The 20,102-nt window shown below is 36.7% G+C and overlaps 1 protein-coding gene across 1 annotated transcript in view; it reads right to left on the bottom strand.

The window, feature by feature from the left end:
- The window catches only part of SMG1 (SMG1 phosphatidylinositol 3-kinase-related kinase), a gene marked incomplete at its 5' end in the record, with an annotated part of 55,493 nt that overhangs the window by 15,015 nt on the left and 20,376 nt on the right, over positions 1-20,102 (bottom strand). Inside the window, 25 exons of the mRNA XM_008940424.1 lie at positions 112-221; positions 308-446; positions 833-1,081; positions 1,619-1,848; positions 2,430-2,676; positions 3,696-3,918; positions 4,855-5,009; positions 5,204-5,421; positions 5,742-5,903; positions 7,670-7,847; positions 7,947-8,177; positions 8,476-8,614; positions 8,894-9,038; positions 10,275-10,559; positions 10,862-11,110; positions 11,805-11,925; positions 12,508-12,667; positions 13,020-13,167; positions 13,526-13,635; positions 15,411-15,612; positions 16,261-16,406; positions 17,493-17,647; positions 18,454-18,621; positions 19,329-19,525; positions 19,806-20,005. Coding sequence (XP_008938672.1) covers positions 112-221; positions 308-446; positions 833-1,081; positions 1,619-1,848; positions 2,430-2,676; positions 3,696-3,918; positions 4,855-5,009; positions 5,204-5,421; positions 5,742-5,903; positions 7,670-7,847; positions 7,947-8,177; positions 8,476-8,614; positions 8,894-9,038; positions 10,275-10,559; positions 10,862-11,110; positions 11,805-11,925; positions 12,508-12,667; positions 13,020-13,167; positions 13,526-13,635; positions 15,411-15,612; positions 16,261-16,406; positions 17,493-17,647; positions 18,454-18,621; positions 19,329-19,525; positions 19,806-20,005 — 4,567 coding nt within the window. The remainder of the gene's footprint in view (positions 1-111; positions 222-307; positions 447-832; positions 1,082-1,618; positions 1,849-2,429; positions 2,677-3,695; positions 3,919-4,854; positions 5,010-5,203; positions 5,422-5,741; positions 5,904-7,669; positions 7,848-7,946; positions 8,178-8,475; positions 8,615-8,893; positions 9,039-10,274; positions 10,560-10,861; positions 11,111-11,804; positions 11,926-12,507; positions 12,668-13,019; positions 13,168-13,525; positions 13,636-15,410; positions 15,613-16,260; positions 16,407-17,492; positions 17,648-18,453; positions 18,622-19,328; positions 19,526-19,805; positions 20,006-20,102) is intronic.

Below are 20,102 nucleotides of genomic sequence, written 5' to 3'. Positions count from 1 at the left end.
AATCATAGCAGAAGTCACAGGTTTTATAAATCAACAGCAGAATGTTTAATAGAAGGGTTCTAAGATAGTATCTGGCAAGTGATAGCCCTCACTGAAAGTATCCTACCTTACCTGTTCACAAGAAAGCCTGAAAACTCCTTCTACTCCCGTCACTCCGAGCGCTGTTTCAATATTGTGCGTCATCCGGAATGGAACCTTCTCTGGTACCCTAAGGCTCTTCCCTTTAAGATAAGAATTTAAGTTGTTTCTTTTAGTTACCAAGAAGGGAAACCTTTTATTTGAATAACATATAGCATTTTTAAATTACCTTTTTCAAAGCAAACATTATAATCTATGTGGACAACTTCTCCTGTAGTCATATCTATAAGAACATTATCCAGATGTCTGTCTCCAAGACCAATGATGTAGCCAACCATGGACATAACTGCAGTGGATCTTGCATAAGACTTTAAAGAGAGTTTCAGGAAAAAATTATTTGTGGGAATCCTCTGCCAACACATTGGACTGACTACCATCTTAAAACATTATTTTAAGTGTAAGACAAATCAAAACCAACTTATTCCAAGCTGTTTTCTATTTGTCTGATGATATTTACAAGAGTTTTGATATCCTAGGCTGATAATTCTAGTATAATAACAGAGCTATCAGATGCATACCCATTTTTTACTCCTGATGGTACAATTGCCAACATATCCTGTTACATGAAACTTCAGCAGTGCTAGCTCACCTAACTCATGAGTCTCACAGCTTGAACACATCCCAGGCATTTGTTGCCACTCATCCCATTAAAAACATAGCCTTTCAAAGGGAAACTATATCTGATACAACTCACCTGTGTAACTCTCCACCATTCATCTGGTGTAGTGCATGACGACCAGAGCTCCTTAGCCAGCAGATTTGGGGGAGTTGCTTCCATCAGCTCTTCTAGAACAGACCTCATGACATTCAAGGGCCAGTCACGACGTGACACATCAAGACTAAGCCCAACTGCCTTTAAAGCTGGTCCAATTTTACTGTAGTAAAGTTCACTGGGTCTAGGCACTATTCCAGGATTCTGGGGGGTCTGGTAAGAGTCCTGAGCCTAGAAGAGGTAAAAACGGTAGTTTATGTATTGCAATGATTTACCACAAAAAGGTATTCCAAATTCAGTTTTGGTGAGAATGCAACTTAAAATCAACTCCTCTACCAAGGATGACTTTCACAACTAAGAGAATCCTTTTAAAATTCAATAGTTAAAAATGCCTAAACTGAAAACACATTGTTTTGGTCTAACGCTACTCTTATCAAGGCAAATTTTAGAAATGTAACTGTAAAAAATTATTTAAAATGAAATGAGAATGAAAGAATAAGATGTAGAACTAAAATAATTTTAACCAAACTTAACTATCTGCTAAAACCAGTTCTCCTTGTATGGTGCCAGAACAGTATATTTATTTTACATGCTATAATATGTGTAAAAGATATATGCATTTTTATTGACATCTGGTGAAGTCAAGCGATATTAATACACAGAACCATTGTGCACTACGAATAAAACACAATCCTTTTAAGACTACATCACTTAGAACTGCAAAGCAAATAATGAATTGTTCTAGCTGGCATAAAACATAATTGTTACCTTTTGTGCTTGTAAAGCAGCTTCTCTTTGTTGCCACCGCTTGTAAAGGCCAAACAAAGGGGTAGCTCCATCCACCCACTGGATCAAACCCGATCTAGTTCCCAGAGGCGTCACAGAGTAGTGCCTGGCGTGGAACCTTGGTGTCTCTTGCCGGTTAATAGTGGCAAACATTGTGTTCACAATTGATAAGAATTGCATGATTCTTTCATCTAGATGCAAATCTTCCAAACCTGTGATAAATGTTTAAAATTTAGTTTCTAGATTAAAAAATATTTTCTCTTAAACCCACAAATTTAGCATTTTTTGAAACCCTAATTCATTTCAGAATATAAATAGCTTCAGAAACTGTGCAGGTTAAGGACTAGTTGTTCTGCCTAAACCTAGACGTTTACACAGCATTTACCTACTACAACATAACACACACAGCAGTTACAAATGTAACCAACATGTCTTTCCCTTTCAGGGAAGGTAGGAACTCTCTGAAGTTCTCTTCTGGGTACTACCTTAAGCTTTGAGAAAGGTGCATCCATCTAATCTTACCAGTATGCATGCAGAATGCTGTTGCTGATGCAAGCCTTATAAAGAAGGGATTTGAAACACCCCTGACATACAGCTCCATGAGGCAAAATTCCTTGAAAATATATGGTGCAGTGGGAGGTATGGAAGTAAGGGAGCAAATGCTCCAAAACTCTTTCTCCATATCATGCAAGCAAATAAAACAAGTATTGCAAACATGCATCTTCCCAATTTTAATAGAGTTTAATTTAGAACAAGAGACAGTAACTTGTATGAGAAAACTTCAATTTCTTACCTTTGAAGAGGTAGGGATAGTTCTTCCCATCTGAACCCAGGAAAAGAAGCTTTTTAGGTTTGGTTTTGGTAGGCAGGATTGTGATTGTGCTGCCCACACTATGAATTGTGACTGTGTCTCTGGTAGATACTTCTCCAGGAAGTGCTATTTCAGTGCTCATCATGGCAGCCAACCAAGGACTGATTTCTTCAAGTCGTAAAAGGTAACTAGCCCGTTTCTGTGCTCTCTGCTGCAAACTTAGCATAACCTATCCCAAAGAAATAGTTTTGGTTTAGTTTGAGGTTCATCTTAAAAGCCAGCATCAAGAAAAAAAAATGCAAACACCACCAAGACAGACGTAAAGGCAGTCAACTTCCAGAAAGCATGCAGATATATTTCTTAAACTACTTCTCATCCATGCCATCCTAACAACCCATATACAGCTCAGGATGAGGACAGCAAAAACTAAAAAGCATCCTTTATGCCACAAATATAATGAGCACCAAAATCACAACAAATCAAACTCCTCAAGAGGTTTTGCTCCTGCTTTTACAAATATTTGAGCTGTGCTCAAAGGCAGTGGAGTTCAGCAACCTCCTGTATATATATATATCTATATATATCTATATATATCTATATCTATATATATATCTCTGCATGCTTGTTCTGCAAAGCAGAAGGGAACCTGCAAAAAAAAAAACCCAAACATCTATTTGTGTGTAAAACCTAGGTTCTGCTTAGCTTAGCAAAACTTTTAAAAAACACGAGATTGGATCTGGATATCCAAGTAAATACATATTTTATTTCTCCCCAGACCCATAACAAAATTACATAAGATCACACAGTTGATAAAATAAAAGTACCTTTGGAAAGGGTTATTTGAAGGCTGCTGTACAGCCCAAGAATTATGTTTAGATAACCAGAGTACCAACCTGTAAAAATTTGAATCCACTAAACTCAGAGTTTCAGAAGGATGGTATTTTAAAAAAATAAAGCCCTCCCCCCAAAAAAGTGACAGCATTCCAGACAGAAGATGCAAATTTGAAAAAACAATTTCATTGTGTAGAAACACAATAATGCAGTCAATCAGCAGGACTTCTGAAAGAAGCAAAAATTACTGTGCTCTAATATCTAGCACACCTGTGGGGATTGCACAGAAGAAAGTTTCAGACTGCAATTCTGATATGACAAGAGAATAACAGGAGAGTATTAAGGAGAGAGTCAAGTATATGGTGCAGCAAGAGCATCAAGTCTCTACACTGCACTCCTAGTCTGTGCATATAATACCTCTTTAAACGGGAGCCAGCTGCTTCCAGGTTTAGCAGGATTCAAAGGATTCTTAAGTTTCTCCAGCGCATTTTCAATTGCATCTCCATAGTTATCCTGAAACCATTTCTCATGAGGAGTTTCTGCAGGAGCTGCAGTGATGCTCCGTACATGTTCCAAAGCAAATACAATGGGCTTCATCAGAGCTGTATGCTTTTCACGCATGATTGCTACTTTCTCCTCTCTGTTACAAAAAGACATCAAAATTTCATCTTAACTCCATAAAACCAAGTTACTTCACAAGCAGAGCACTAAGATAGGACTGCAAATGAGGCATCTATGAATTCACAAAGATTATTACATCTCTAAAATGAGGTCTTCTAGGACAACAGTATTAAAAGTGCATGTTCTCTAAACCACACTTTTTTTCCTTTTTTTTTTTTCTACTGAAACATTTGAACTGGGTTCTTCATCACTGGAAACCCCAAGGAAAAGCTCAGAGTTCAAACCACTCTACGAAACTGAATTCCTTTGATAAAACTACTTTACTACTACTTCCTGGGGATGTACCACACTATAAAATAGGGCAAGAGAGATATTCAGCTCATGCTGTTCTCCCATTCCATGTCAGCCCTGAATATAGAATTCAAGTGGCATTCTTAAGCTTAGCCAACTGCCCAGTGAATGACATTCCTCTTCCACAAATCTATTCACAAGAGAACCCAGGTGAGGGAGAAGGAAAAAAAAAAAAAAAAGAAGACAAGCTCCCTTAACACTGAAAACCAAAACCAGATTAAGACACTCTGTTTACTCCAAATGTCTGTATTTACAGTAAACAACAAATAGATTACACCCCTCAACATGCCTGTCCTTATTTCAGCTGATGTCCAATAAAGATCATGGAAATAAAGAACAGTAGGATCTCATGATCCACAATTTGATATTCATTGGGTTCCAACACATTATTACTAGGGAAAATCTCAACATGGATTCTGTTGCTGCTTCTAATTTGATAAAAGTACTAGCTGTAGCATCAAAACATTCTTGAAATAACATCACTGGCTCACAAAACAGCTAGGATAATATGAATTCAGGAGCAACACCACTGTTGATCAGTTTGACTGTAATGCTGCTCCATCTGCTAGGGATTTATCATTAGAATTATTGAAAAGATACATACTTCCTTAAAGTGTTGTTGTTTTGGACCCTCTTGACTTCATCTTCCAGTTGTTGAATCCTTCTGAGGACATACATGTGCTGTTGCAGTAGAACTCCCAGCCAAAGCTCATCCCAAAGAACGGTAACTCTGCGCAGCTCAGCCACTAGCATCTGAACCTGTATAAAATAAGACTGACTTACTTCTAAGAGTACTAGTATTAAGACTTATTTTTGTAGATTAACAACTTGAAAAAAAGTTGACGACCTAACAAAAGATGCACCTAACTTTCAGTAGATCTAGCCACAAGATACACAAATTATATTTTGTGGTTCAACTAAGAGCACAAGTAGCATGCACTTGGATTATTTACCTGCAATACCATTGTTGGATTTGCAGCAGAGAGCTTCTCTACAATTTTGCTGTAACAATCTTGCATCATTGCTTGATCTTCATTTAAGCCAACTTTTGTGTCATCTTTACTACTTTCTTGAGAAGCTGGTGGGCTTCCCCCATCACATTCACCACCCAACAGTTCTTCCCCTTGAATATTACCTAGCAAAGTAGGGATAGCAGAAGGCAGCTTGTTTCCTAAATGAAAAACAGATGTTAGAATATTAGCTACAACATTCTAGCCTTAAAAGATACATGCTTCCTCATTTCATCAAGCATCAGGTCTCCACATTACATTAAGAACTGGCAAAGTATATGATGACAAAATTGAAAAAAACTAACTTATTTGCTAAGCTAGTAAATTAAATTAAAGGTATTGATGAAGTTGCAGAATAAAAAAAAATCATTAAGATAGAAGATATGAGAGTTACAAAAAAAAAATCCAGTATAATTTTATCCAGTATAAAAAAAATAACATTAGCTAAAGTGTAATTGAACATTTATTTTTTCCTCCATACCTGAAGTCTGGGATTCACTGCTAAGTGAAATGGTGCCCACTATTGCAGGATACAGTATGAGATGAGGAGAATCTTGAGCCACTCGACACAGCAAGTTGCAAATGCTCTGACGCACGTACACTTCTGGGTGGTTCAGCCGGGAGAAGAGCTGAGGTATAATACCTGCATACAGGAAAAGAAAATGTGCCCAATCATTTCAGTTCAAATCCAATTATGCAGGATTTTACCTAATGTGATTTTTAAAAGCATACTGGTTATGCACTGGGAGAATGTAAATAAAAAGTTTTTATTGGGAAACTGGACAAGTAACTGTCTTTCACAGCACAGACCACAGCTTATTTCTTCAACTATTCAGCCAAAGGTAATATCAGATGCAATATATAAATCCTTTAATCAAAAACTAGGAATTGAGTTCTGCACATTGTACCTCTTGAATAATTTTTTAAAAGTAAGCACAGTCACATCAGTAGTTCTTGAAGACAGAATAACTGGATGTTTCAAAAGAAAGTACAATTTTGCAATAGAATCATAGAATCGTTTTGGTTGGAAAAGACCTTTAAGATCATCAAGTCCAGCCATTAACCCAGCAGTGCAGATCCACCACTAAACCATGTCCCTAAGCACCACATCTACATGTCTTTTAAATCCCCCTAGGGATGTTGACTTCACTGCTTCCCTGGGCAGCCAGTTCTGAACGCTTAACAAGCCTTTTGGTGAAGAAGTTTTTCCTAATAGCCAATCTAAACCTCCCTGATACAGCTTGAGTCCATTTCCTCTTGTCCTATCACCTGTTACTTGGGAGAACAGACCAAGCCCCATCTCACCACAACCTCCTTTCATGGAGTTGTAGACAGTGAGGAGGTCTCACCTGAGACCAAGAACAAGCCCAGTTCTTTCAGCCACTCCTCATAAGACTTGTGCTCTAGACCCTTCACCAGCTTTGCTGCCCTTCTTTGGGCACATTCCAAAGCTTCAGTGTCTTTCTTGTACTGAGGTGCCCAAAACTGAACACAGTACTCAAGCTGTGGCCTCACCAGTGCCAAGCAGAGGGGCATAATCACTTCCCTAGTCCTCCTGACCACACTTTTTCTGATATAACCCAGGGTGGTGATGGCCTTCTTGGCCACCTGGGCACACTGCTGGCTCATGTTCAGGCACTGGTCAATCAACACTCCAAGGTCTTTTTCCACGAGGCAGCTTTCCAGCTCCTCGGTCTCAAGCCTTCAGGGATGCATGGGGCTGTTGTGATCCAAGTGCAGGACCTGGCACCTGGCCTCGTTGAACCTTTACTACTGGCCCATCAGTTCAGCCTGTCCAGATCCCTCTGAAGAGCTTTCCTACACTCAAGCTTATCTACACTCCCTGCTTTATATCACCTGCAAACTTACCAAGGGCACATTCGATCCCCTCATCCAGATCATCAATAAAGATGTTAAACAGAACAGGCCCCAGTACTGAGCCCTGTGGAACACTGTCTGTGGCTGGCTGCCAACTGGATTTAATTCCATTCACCAATAGTTGGCCTCCTCTTCTGCTGCTTTCCCACAAAATTAGTGTTGTGGGAACATCCCTGAGCAACCAGAACCAGCAGTGTAGTGACAAACTACTTCTGAGACATCTGACACACAGCTTTCTCTGCACTGCATTTCATACCATAGCTAGAAAAACATCACACACACTCCCCCCCTTTTTTTCTTTTAGTGGTACTATAACATAATACTTCACAAACCAAATCCCCTTTCAGTGTCTTAAGGGGAGGGAGAGGATCAGAATGCACAGCCAACCTGACCACCTTTAAACAAATTATTTAGTAAAAGACAGGCTCTCTTTTGATCGTGCTTAAATTTTATGAAAGTGCAATGAATATTTTTCTGCTTGTCTTTAAAGAAATGTGTCAAAATTTTAACAACTAGATAACATTTACATACCTCTCCAAGGAGCAGTAGGTGTAGTTTCTAGCCCATGCTCTAGATATTGTCTAAGTTCTCCAGCATGCTTGACAAGTAAACGTAACAGTCTTAGGGTTGCCATCACAATAACATCATCAGTGCTTTGCTCAGAAGTATTTCTTAAATGCAGCCTGGGATCATCTTCATCAAGTGGAACCTTAAAAGAAAGAAATACTCCTCTAAGCTGAAGTCTATAGTTCATATCGTTATTTAGAAAAGTTTGTAACTGCATTTCCTCATCAGCACAAACACTAACCTGACCAGCATTGAGTTTGAGGAAAGTAAAGTATGCACTGCAGGAGAGTTTATAGAGACTGAAGATTCTGTCTACAACTTTCCTCCACACTTTAATTAACCCTTCTGTTGCGTTTTCATCAAGATCTGAAAGCCAGGGACAACTTGTTAATAACTGACGCCATATAACATCCACCATATCATCTTCTTCATTGTCTTCATTTTCAGTGATTTGTAGAGTCATATCTTCATCCTAAATGCAAATAAAGAGAAAACAGAACTGTTTTAAGCCCACTAACCATTTCTAAAAGCAATATTGGTTGCTAATCCAGTTTTTGCCTAGGCAACTCCTGCAACTGTATTACCTAATCATGTTACCATAGTCCATGGAACTGATGTGTTGCCACTTAGCTAACAGATGGTTTCTTAGAGAACTTTTGCGTTGTCTGAATTTTAAAATGTTTACAAGAGTTAATATGAATCACAAGAGGAGGAAAAATAAGGTTCACTCTGAAGCTGAGCATTTTTTAAGCAAGGAAATTTACACTTACTTGAATCCCAGCTGGACGACACACAGCCTGCCCAAGAATGCCATAGATTTTCTCTTTATCTTCCTCTGCAACATTGTCTGGAAGCAAGTTCTGAACCTCAGATTTTTCCCGGGGCAGCAGACGAACACCTTCTCCCTGACTGTAACATTTAATGAGTTATTGATCCCAAATATATTAGTATTCATAGAGCTACTGATCCCCTTCAGATTTTATATCTGAAACTTCTTGAAGGAAGAAATCTTCACCCATATCTCAGAATTAAACTTGCTTCTTTTTACAGAGGACAAGTAATCAAAAGAATATTTAGTTCTAGGGTCACATGAGACTTTGGACCACAAAGAACAGTAATCATAAATACTAAAGCTAGGGTCTATGTAAGAAAACTGTTTAAATTTATACAACACTGGGATGAATTTACCTGGCATTATCAACTACTTTCCGTCCCCATCTATAAGCCCAGCTAGCCAGGGCTGCCCAGGACTTGGCTACTTCAGGTGCCTGTACTGAAGACAAGTGATACAGCTGTCCAAGGATGAAGTCAGGCTCTCCAACTCCGATATTTACTGTCATGGGAGAAACAAAGCAACGTATGTTAGGATGTAAAACCTACATCTAACCTCCTGAACATAGAAAATAACACCAAAATGTAAGCACATAGTTTTTTTTCAGTCAAATTAGTATCCAAGAGTGTAAAATTTTCCAAAATGCAACTATTTTCATTTCTGACACTGACTGCAAAACAAAGACCAGTTTTTTCATTTACTAACAACTACTGCCTACACTCTACAACTGCTTTCTTTTCCACAGAAAGATGGAACTGAGGCAAGAAACCCATGATCTCCAAAAGAGCAAGATGCTTCAGAGAGCAGACTTTTATGAAATATCTAGGGCAGTGTGTTTGTGTATCTATTTATTTTCCTCACTAACACCTATTACTTACATTAGTGTGGTCTGCAGGACTAGAGAAGTGATCATCCCCCTGTACTCGGCACTGGTGAGGCCACACCTCAAATACTGGGTTCAGTATTGGGCCCCTTGCTACAAGAATGACATTGAGGTGCTGGAGCATGTCCACAGAAGAGTAAATAAGCTGATGAAGGGTCCACAGCATAAGTCTTATGTGGAGCGGCTGAGGGAGCTGGGATTGTTTAGGGACATGGTTTAGTGGTGGACCTGGCAGCACTGGGTTACTGGTTGGACTTGATGATCTTAAAGGTCTTTTCCAACCGAAACAATTCCAAGAGCCATTAACATCTTTTAAATAGTTCTGCTTTGTAAGACAGTATAAGTTATTTATGAAATCCATGTTTAAGCAAAGGAAGAACTTTACATTGAAGTCTGCCAAAAATTGGGAATTGGAGTACATTCTGTACAACAGAAGTGTACAAATTAAGTATAAATTTAAGATCATGAGAAAAGCTCAGGTAGCTGCTTTTCATACTTATCAGGGCCTTCAAAATATAAATCCTGTGGATGTTTATTCTGAAGGGTCTCCTTCAAACTTTAGCAAATACAGGAGCTGAAATTAGACAAAAGCATGACAAAATTTGATATGCCCCTTCTATGAAATAAATGCGTTCCAGTTTCTTCTTCAGACCACCATCACTTGAAAGAGGAAAAATATGAAATATCAATATTAAGATGTTTGAGTGCTTTTAACTGTGTACAGTTACCTATTGCACAAAACACAAAGTTTATATGTATATTAGGAAAACAGACACGAGTGATAGAGCACTGACACTCAGTGGAATCATCGGTAACTAGCTTAACAAAAAGAACAAGAAAGAGAACAAATCTACCTGTAGATTCACTTTCAATCCTAGGATACTCTTCTTCTAGTGTATTAACAGCCGGAAGATCAATCAAATGATATATGTTTTTAGACAAGGTAGACAGACCAGCGTGATTCTGCTGCTGTTGAGCTCTATATACTTGTTTCAACTGTCCTGAAATTTCTTTCCATTCTGCTTGAATCCACTTAGCCAGCGTCAGAATAGATTTAGCAACTGCATATTCAGCTTTGGCAGATTTGCAAAATGATATGGCACAAGAACTCAGCATTTCCATAGCATGTGTTGACTGACCTGCATATCATAAGAAGCATATCTTCAATGTAGTGCTAACTTTATTCAAAATACTTTTTCTGTAATTCAATATATTCAGATACAGCTTGTAAGAATATATTTCTACAAAGAAAATTCTCTTTTGAAGTTAAAAATTATAAATAAGACATGTGGAAACACTTTCAGATTGAGACAACAGCTAACAGGATGAAATGATTTCCTAATGATACCATCCTATTACAATTTCTTCAAGGTCAGGGAACTTAGCCTGGTTATAAGAACATGAAGGTCAAATACCTACAAGGTAATTAGCAAACACTCACCTGCTGTGTATAACAATTTTGTCTTCTCAATATCAAGCTCAGGACCCCATTTTTCATCTATCTGACCTGGTGCAGACAGTTTTTTAAAGTGCTGGACTAAATCTTGTGCAGTGGTGGTTTTCCCTAGCTGAACTTCACTGCACTGGGCAAGCAATCGTGTAGCCAGGGCAATATTTCCTCGCTTCCGTGCAAATTTTGCTGCTGTTAAGCCCAGCTCCATTAGGTGGCTTTTAATTGGGACTGTTGGTTCTGAAGAAGAAAGCAAGACATTGTAAACAGAAGTACTGAACAAATGATAATTGCACCTGGGTTATACAGGTAATTCCTTTCCAATGCATTCTGTACATTGCCATCAGTAAAAAATTGCTCAGCTCTTTTGTATTTCCTAACACCTTCAGAAATCTAGATTACTTCACTTCTGCCTAGAATGTTTATATACACCCATCTGAAACAAAAAAAAAATATCCACAGATTATCCACTGGGCAAAAAAAGTAATTCTTTTCATTATAAGCATTCTTCCTAACTAAGAAATCTACTTGTCCCCTGATAAAACTTCTTTTTCTCCCACTACCTCATCATACTACATATTTAAATGGCTTTCATGACTGTTTTTAAAGACCATTACCGATCGTGTTGTAGTGCTGAAGTGATCAAAAGTGAAAGCGTTTTAAGTACGAAGAGATGAGCAAGTTAATTGCATTTAGAAGACTGTAGAACTACTGAGCATTTCAGAATAATATTTTTTCTTTTTAACACTGTCTACATTACAATAGTAATTGAGATACTAGATGTAAAGCAAGACACCTAAATAACCACATCTTGGCTTTTAAAAAGTAATCCACCTAAATAACAGAAAAAGATACAGCTGTTGCATTTCAGCAGAAGATTTAAGTTCAAATTCTGCATTTACCTTTTTTAACACTAAAATAAGAGCTTATATACCTTTAAGTTTTTCCATCAGTTGATTCTGGTACGCTGTGTACCTCAGTGCATGCATCCAGGGCCGTACATCATGCTGTTTGCATGATCTCAAAGCATCATTGAAGAGAGGTATAAGACAGTCCTGAAAAGTTGCATAGTTATGAGAGACATTTTTAATAAAATGCATTTTCATTTCTTAAAACCAAAGACCATTTTAGTGCAGAGTAAACATTCATATTTACATTAGTTAGCCACTCTATTATTAACTAATAAAACACAAGCACATTTTACACAACTCTAGAAAGACATGCTTGATTTTGAGAGGATATCAGTAAGAAGAGTTCAAAATCAAGCAGAATTGTTTTCTGAACAGTACAAGTAGAAATCAGAACTACATAATTCTGTTTGATGTTTAACAATGAGCTTTTAATTGCTGAAGTGATTGGGGTTTGATCAATATTTTAAAATTACTTTTAAAGTAAATGATGTGTGTGTTGTATGAATAAGCGTTATGACTTATTTAAAGCAGAGATAGGAACTACCAATAAAACTTTAAAATACTCTAACTGTAACTGAAACTCTAACTGTAACTTTCTATAGTTATAAACTATAGAAAGAAGTCCAAGTCAGATGTAAGTTTTACAAAACTTGGATCATGGCATGTTAGAAAACTAAACAAGGTCTTTTTACAGTATGATTAACAGTCAAAATCACACAGACATACCTCTGATGTCAGCCTGTTGGATACAGTGTTTTCCAAAGCAGAAGAACAGTACAACTGAAGAGTGCTCAACACTGGTAGAGACTGAGACACAGTGAGTGTGGAAAGTCTTAAAGGTCCAATAGCGATTCGTGAAGTTTGCTTTAAGTATTTAATAACATTTCTGAAATTAAAAAAAAAAAAAAATCAGAGCAGTCATTTTATTAGCTTGACATGAAAAGGAAACAGTGATAAAATTAATGAAGAAAATGTGTCTTCAGAGAGACAGGAAAATCTTGCAATATCACACACAAGTTTCAATCTGATATTATTAAACTCATAACAAGTTGTACTTTCCCAGCTCAAAGAACTACATAATCTTCACATTAAACATCATCTTATATTTTTTTAGTAAGCTTAAAACTCAACAACTGACTCTGGTAGCAACCTCCCACAGATACTTCTCACAAAGTTATGTTTAACTAGAACAACATTTCACTGTGTATAACATTCATTCAGAGCACATTTCAACTTACTCAGATATCGACTGCCACTTTTGCTCCTGTTCCACGTGGTTTAAGGCTGTTGCCAGACATACTGAACTCCTCAAAAGCTGTACTTCAACTGCTTTTTGAAGTTCTCTTGGATCAGGACTTAGCATATTAGGAAGGAGCTTCTTCATGTCTACATGGAGATTAAAGAACTGAAACCAACTAGAACTGCCAAATTTTATCAAATGCATTTTTGAGAGCAAGGAAGTTTGGAAAAACAGTTATATATTAATTTATTTTTTTTTCTTAAAGTATATGTGTATTCATATTAGACACTGATGAGAGATTACTTATAAACAAACACTAACTCCAGAAAACACATTTGTATCCACATTTAAAATGACCACTGCCAATCATTTCAAAGCTCAATTAATCAAGTTTATGGTCAGTCCACTGAACACAGTAATCTGCATTCAGAAGTTTTGGTCTGTAATTTATAGTGACAGATACATGTTTTGTATTTGAAGTAATGTCAATTTATGCATTTATACCTATTTTTTCTCTGGATCCCCCTGCAAGTAGGTTGATATTTTCTCCTGGTAATAATTCTAGTTGTTCAGTGCATTCAGTAAGTTGTCCAGATTCAAAGCTGCTCAAAGATCTGCAATTCAATGTTTATAGTTAAATTTTCACTTTTCTTACTTCATTCCAGTTGCCAAATATCTTATACGACAAAAAAGAATCAAGCCTAACTCAAAATCCAACAGAGCACTTATGATTAATTATAAGCAAAAATCCCAATTTTCATAGAGATCAATAAAAGTTACATCACCAAATGGATAAATTCAGTATCAAAAGTGAAAGGAAAAAACACCTCTCCATGTATGAAGCTTTTCATAACACCACGACACTGTATGTATGACTCTTCTACCATAGTCAGGAAGAAAAAGGTTGACTTCGGAAGAGTTCAAATAAAAAGGAAAAACTCAAAAATTCTTCCCCTCCCTCTAGGCACAGCAAAGTACATTTGGGTATCAAATTTCAGGAGGCCGTGGGTTCAGCTCTTCAGTTCACACAAGATCAAAATTCCATAAATACTGTAAAGTAGTGCAGGTCATAAGCAATAGAGATTTGTATAACATAACAGCCTGAAGTAGCAAATTTAACTTTTTTCCCTGCATTGTTTTACATTAGGAAACCATTTGGGCATTCTAGACTTTTACAGAACTACACAAAAAAGGCACCGAAAGGTTAAGAGGCTTGATGGCTCACAAGACAGAAGACTCAAAGGTTTAATATTCTTGTTACTATCCACTGAAGAAGGAATTACCTACATACCGGCATTAGAAAAGAAAAAATATTCAGTGGGTGAAAACTCCCCTTTCTGCTAAATTATTTCAATCCTCATCACTACAGAGAGTCTTCTCAGCCTGCTCAGAGGCAGAAGAGTCAAACCGCTGTATATCTTCAGTAGCTCTTTACAGGATTTTTCTAATATAGTATGCTACTTTCAGTAATTATCTGGATGAAAATCACCTCAAATCAACCAAAACAACCAGAGCTCTGCAATAGTACAGCAAGCACTTGTGATATTTATCAGAAGTAGAGTGGTTTAGTTTACAAACACGTGAACATTCAGGAGCAAGGCATTTTCACATTGATGACAAGCATTCATTCTCCAAAAGGATTAACCACAGAACACAAAGTGACTGCGGTAAGAAAAAGGGTCACCCCTTTCTCTGACAGAAGTAGCCACCTTTTCAGATCTGCAGAATTTTATTTCAAAGCTTCCTTCTATGCATTTATTTTCAAGTCAATCAATTTCAGCCAAAAGGATTTTTTACACTGTTTACTACAGTAGTATAGAGATGGAAAGTAATCAAGTTGTCAAATCAAACAGAAAGGACTCTTAAACCTCGAGGGACTATTTCAATGTCACAAATTTTTTCATAAAGCAGACAAATAAATGGTTAAGAAATAAATGCACAAACTACAATTCTGAATTCCTTAAAAAAATGTAAGCATCTAAGATCACCTCTGTAATCACCCCTGCTTTTTTACATTAGATTAATGAATTCAAATATTTAAGAATTGTAGCATTGACAGGTATTTTATTTTTTACTAGTAAGTTGTGCAAAAGGATATATCTTCTGCCAACACAAGTAGAATAAATTTGCATTAAAATTTACTTTCAATGAAAAGACCTCAGCAGTCAGACAGCCACAGTAACTATTTAGAACCATGTTACGTCGTTACTCATATGTATGGCTAGTAAATATCATGGCCAAGTTTTACCCCTCCCAAGAAAACAACTTTCTTCTCATGACACCTCTAATTCAATGACATCTGGATTCCAAATTCCATAAAAATGTCATTATTTCACTTCTAAGCTAATGAACTTTAAGGTACTGTTGAACAAATCAATTATATCCTTACTTTATGTAGTTAAAATCTGCTTTCAGATTGATTGAGGTATTACTATTGCTTTTCTTCAAGTCATGGACCATATTTTGCCACTCCTGAACAGCAGACCAGTCAGCAATGGATATGTAACATTCACATGCTTTGTTACCCAAGTAATTTATAACTTCAGGTGAGGAATCACTTGGCTTAGTCAGAACAGTTTTTCTAGTTTCTCCTGTGAAATGGAAAAACAGTAGATATACTTAGAAATTACATTTCAGTAATAGAACTGCTATTTAAAAAAAAAGAGCATAAATATCTATGTCTTTCATCAAGAAAAACACTTAGTTTAAGAAAAAAAAAAAAAATCAAATAGCTAACATCCACAAGTATTCTTCCACTTAACTACAGAATCTTTTCAAAGGAGGTTCTGTAAAAAATTAGCCCATATCTATAAAGAAGCATCTAAACAGGAAAACAGAAGAACTAAATTAGGAATAAAAAGTCCCTTTCAAAGATGAAACTGACTGCTGCAACAAAGTCTCTATAGTTAAAAAACTGAGCAACTAGTGCATTTATGATATAATTATGTCATAAGTACTAAGCCTTAAGTTATAATGATCAAAAATAATCTCAAATTACTAAATTACAAAATAGTCTATTATTTTTAGTTTCATTCAGCTAGACCTCAGTACTGCAAAATCTCATATCTACACATAATATTGGTTTCAATAGCATTAAGTGGTTCACTTTAACTGCAGACAGGAACAGGTTTTCAGGTTTAAGAATCAGACACTATCGTTACCATGGCTATACCACTGGATGGTCTTATGTCCACACAGTTACAAAATTGTATTTCTCTTAAAAAGAAAACAATACTGACCATTCAAGGAATGCTTTGGGCTGGCATTATTCACACTGTTTGAATTGGCCAACTTGAGAACAGTTTTGTCAAAGCCTGTTATGCAGCAATCCACTCCTGTCATGGAGCACAGGTGCTCCTGGTATTCCGCAGTTGCTTTTTCAAACCTTAAACGGTTTAATATTTTAGTCAGCATTTTACAGAACCAGTTTGCTTTTTTTTTTTTTTTGGTAAACAGATTATATTTTAAACTTTTCTTTACCACAATATTCAAAAAGTCCACAACACCTTCAGCAAAGGAAAGGGATTAACATTGAATACAAGTTTAGCAGCTGAATTTCCAAGTTACAGAATAGAATAAAAGCTTTTCCATTCAGGTTTTAATGCCAACTTCAAACCAACTACAGACTGAAGAAGAAAAATGAGTGTTATATTTAACTGTCTCACTTTTTACCTGAATGAGGAAAGCTGAACAGTGATTAACCACATATAATTTAACAGAGGACTGTAGAATTGGGTCTAGGGCAACAATTCACACCTTAAACCTGACATTTCTGAGAAACTTTTCATGTATTACAAAGCTGCACATTATTTTAAGAAATCTTACACAAATGAGAAAGATAGTGACAACATAAAACCTGTTTTTTGTTTTGTTTGGGGAATTTTACATGGCAGACAAATAATGAAAGGCATCCCTTTTCTTCATTTCATAAAGAAAGGATGCATTCCTTTAAGGAGACAAAAACACCAAAATAAAGGCATACCCTATCTGGAACATTGACCCACTTATTTGCATCTGCAGCCAAAGATTCTACTTCAATAGATGTAGAAGTCACTTTTTGAAAGCTGAACTAAACTGCAAAGCATCTCCCTTGGAGTCCATCTCTTGGCAAACTGTGGCAGGTAAATCAGATCAGAAACTTCACTGGAAAATATTTAAATTAATAATATTTTGCAGTGGAAAATTAGAATATGAAAATAGTATTGCTGTGTACAAAAAACTAAGAGGAAGACAGCTTAGGAACACCATTTATATTCAAATCCTGGTACTTCAGTTAAAACTAAAAGTTAAAATAACTAAGAATGCCAGGTGCATTAGGTATCTCTAAAAGACACAATGACTTTAACAAACATGGAAAACAGATCAGTAGCCTTGATTTATGCCACAATTTAAAAAATTCAGAAAGTGGAACTATTCATAAGAAGGAAAAAATGTCCAAGTTTGTAACATCCATTTATGTGAGAAAACTTACCGTCCTTCTGCTTGCTGAGCTACAGAATTGATCCAGGCAAGACTCTTCCCAACTACAGCAGAAGACCAGACAGCGATACCCTGAATAGCTTCAGGACAGTGAAGCTCACATAATGCTTCTACCAACATCATAACTGTCACTTCAAATTCATTTCCCTAAAACCAAACAAAAAACTTAATTTAACAAATCTCATCTAAAATAAGAGCTATATAAATGGTTAAACACTTGGAAATATTAAAGCAGTATTACACTACATGCATCTACAAGTGAAGTGCTCTGCATACCCATCCATTACTCTACTTTTGGAAAAGCAGGTGAACTAAGGGAAGAGCATATGCTGTGACTCCACAGCCTGCAGGTCAGTCATAAACAATCCCTGTGACAGCCTATAGTGACCTAAGTATGAGAATTCATACAGAAGCAGGAAGTATCTATCCATCCTCCTGTGATAAAATATTTAAGCAAATGAAGTCATGTTCTGAAGAAACTATTCAACTTTTTTAAGAAGGCCTAACAACTTCATCTGTGCGTCCCACCCCTGCACTTACCTGCTAGTTACTTATAGAGGAAGCAAGGCTAAATCCCCCTCCCGCTCGTACTCACAGGTAAGTAAAGACACCACTACCACCAGCTCAGGAAGGTCTTGCACTAATACAACAGAAGTTTCATAATGTTTAAGCAGAACCTTACACTTAAAAAGAAACCACTCAAGTCAAACTGCAGACAAACCACAGCTTTCATTTATGTATGGTATTTGACCACATCTGTACATCCTAATCTCCAACCTACAGTATCACTTAACCACAAACATCTGTCAACACAGAAGAATGAGTTTAAAGTGTGGCTTTAAACAATCTTTTACAGGCCAGTTGGTTGAATACCTGTTGATTGCCTTTGCTTAGTTTTTAGAATGTTGTGGGAATATTTCTGCAATAATCTATAGAGTTTGAGAAGAGAGTACCTGAGAAATACTGTTATTTGTTTTCATTTCTGTGAGTAAATCAAAGCCATGCCTGACTGTCACAGCAGGTTGGCCAGCCAGCAATCCAACTCTCATGATGGAAAGTCTAATGCGTGTTAGCCAATCTTGGCACGTCTGACGATTAGTATAGAAGAATGTCCGGATAACCTTTAAAGACAGAAAAGTTTTACAATACTCTTATGTTGTATGAACCAAAATAGTTACATTACGTATTTAATACTTATAACAATCAATCAAAGTCAGGACAAGTTTCTTTTCACCAGCTGACTATTCAATTGAGAGATGAATAAACAGGTAAAATTGTGCATCCTCAATTGTATTAATGCAGATGGTCTGAAATCATGCATAGCATGCAACTGCCCAGGCATACTGCCAAGCTAAAAATCTTCAGATGAGCTGACTATAAATTATTTATACCTGTCATGTCAAAGTCTGGTAATTAAACAGTTTATTTCAACACTGAATAATGTTTTGCAGTTAGAACTACTACTATCAAAGGTTATGTTGTTTATAAATAATGATTTAAGTCTTTAAATTGCTTTTGGAAGAATATAATAACTATGTTATAACAGGACCGCTGACAATCTACAAATAAGTGACTGCTACAAAACAGAGATACTACAGACTTGCTTGATTTGTACCACTACACAAGCTGATAGTTCAGAAATAAATCCTGGTTTCACATGTCATTTCATAGAAACGCAGTTATTTCACAGAAATAAGCTAAAGTCAAAGGCAGACAAATTAACAGTCCGAAACCTCATTTGGTAAGTTCTTTTAAAGTTCTGTGGTGAAAACATGAACTGTTTCAAGAGACCGTTTCAAGGAACATCAGCACTCTAAGACAGACAAACCTTGGGTGGAGAGGTAAGAGCATTGGCACATCCTTCGTAAGCATTGTACATCAACTTTTCCAAATTCTCCAGATACTGTAGAAGGAGAACAAGCCTAAGCTGGTTGCTACTGTGTCCTTCGTCATTGTCTGCAGTAGTCCACTGGCTAACATCTTGATCAGGGTTTAACGTATGGGCTGCAAGACTCCTAATAATACCTACAAATTTTACCAAAACATGGAAAAACAAAGTTACCAGACATCATTCTATTTAAAGGTGTCAAGGTATAGCAACATTAAAGCAAAATCTCTCAAAAGTTAATAGAAATTACATAACTGCTCTTCTGCCTTTGTATTTCTTCTTGTGTTAAACACACACTAAAAAGTTTACAACCACTGAAAACTAAAGCCACTGTGCTTCCTGTCTTGGGCATTAAGTTCTTAGCTGAGCAATCTTACAAAAAATTCCCATGAAAATTAACGAGATTTTTTACATTACCTTCAATCGTTTGAAATGTATCTTGGGCTCTACCCAGAGGGGTTCGCAACTTCGACAGAACAGTAAATTGAGCTGCCTCCCAAACAGCCCATTGCCAAAGAACAGCATCAGTCTTCAACAGATTACGAGGGATGCTTGGTTGATCTCTTTTATCTAGTCTTTGACAACTATAGAATAATCTTTCCAACCAATTATCTTTCCTGAAAGAAAATATCAGAACATTAACAAGCGTTCACATGGTAACAAGTTTATACTATGTACACTTCAGCTCCCTACTGCTCTCAAACAAATCTCTTA

Source organism: Merops nubicus, unplaced genomic scaffold (assembly GCF_000691845.1).
Source record: "Merops nubicus isolate BGI_N331 unplaced genomic scaffold, ASM69184v1 scaffold9675, whole genome shotgun sequence".
Taxonomy (NCBI): domain Eukaryota; kingdom Metazoa; phylum Chordata; class Aves; order Coraciiformes; family Meropidae; genus Merops; species Merops nubicus.
The sequence above is the reverse complement of the archived record's forward strand: the minus strand, read 5'-3'. Positions and strand labels throughout refer to the sequence as shown.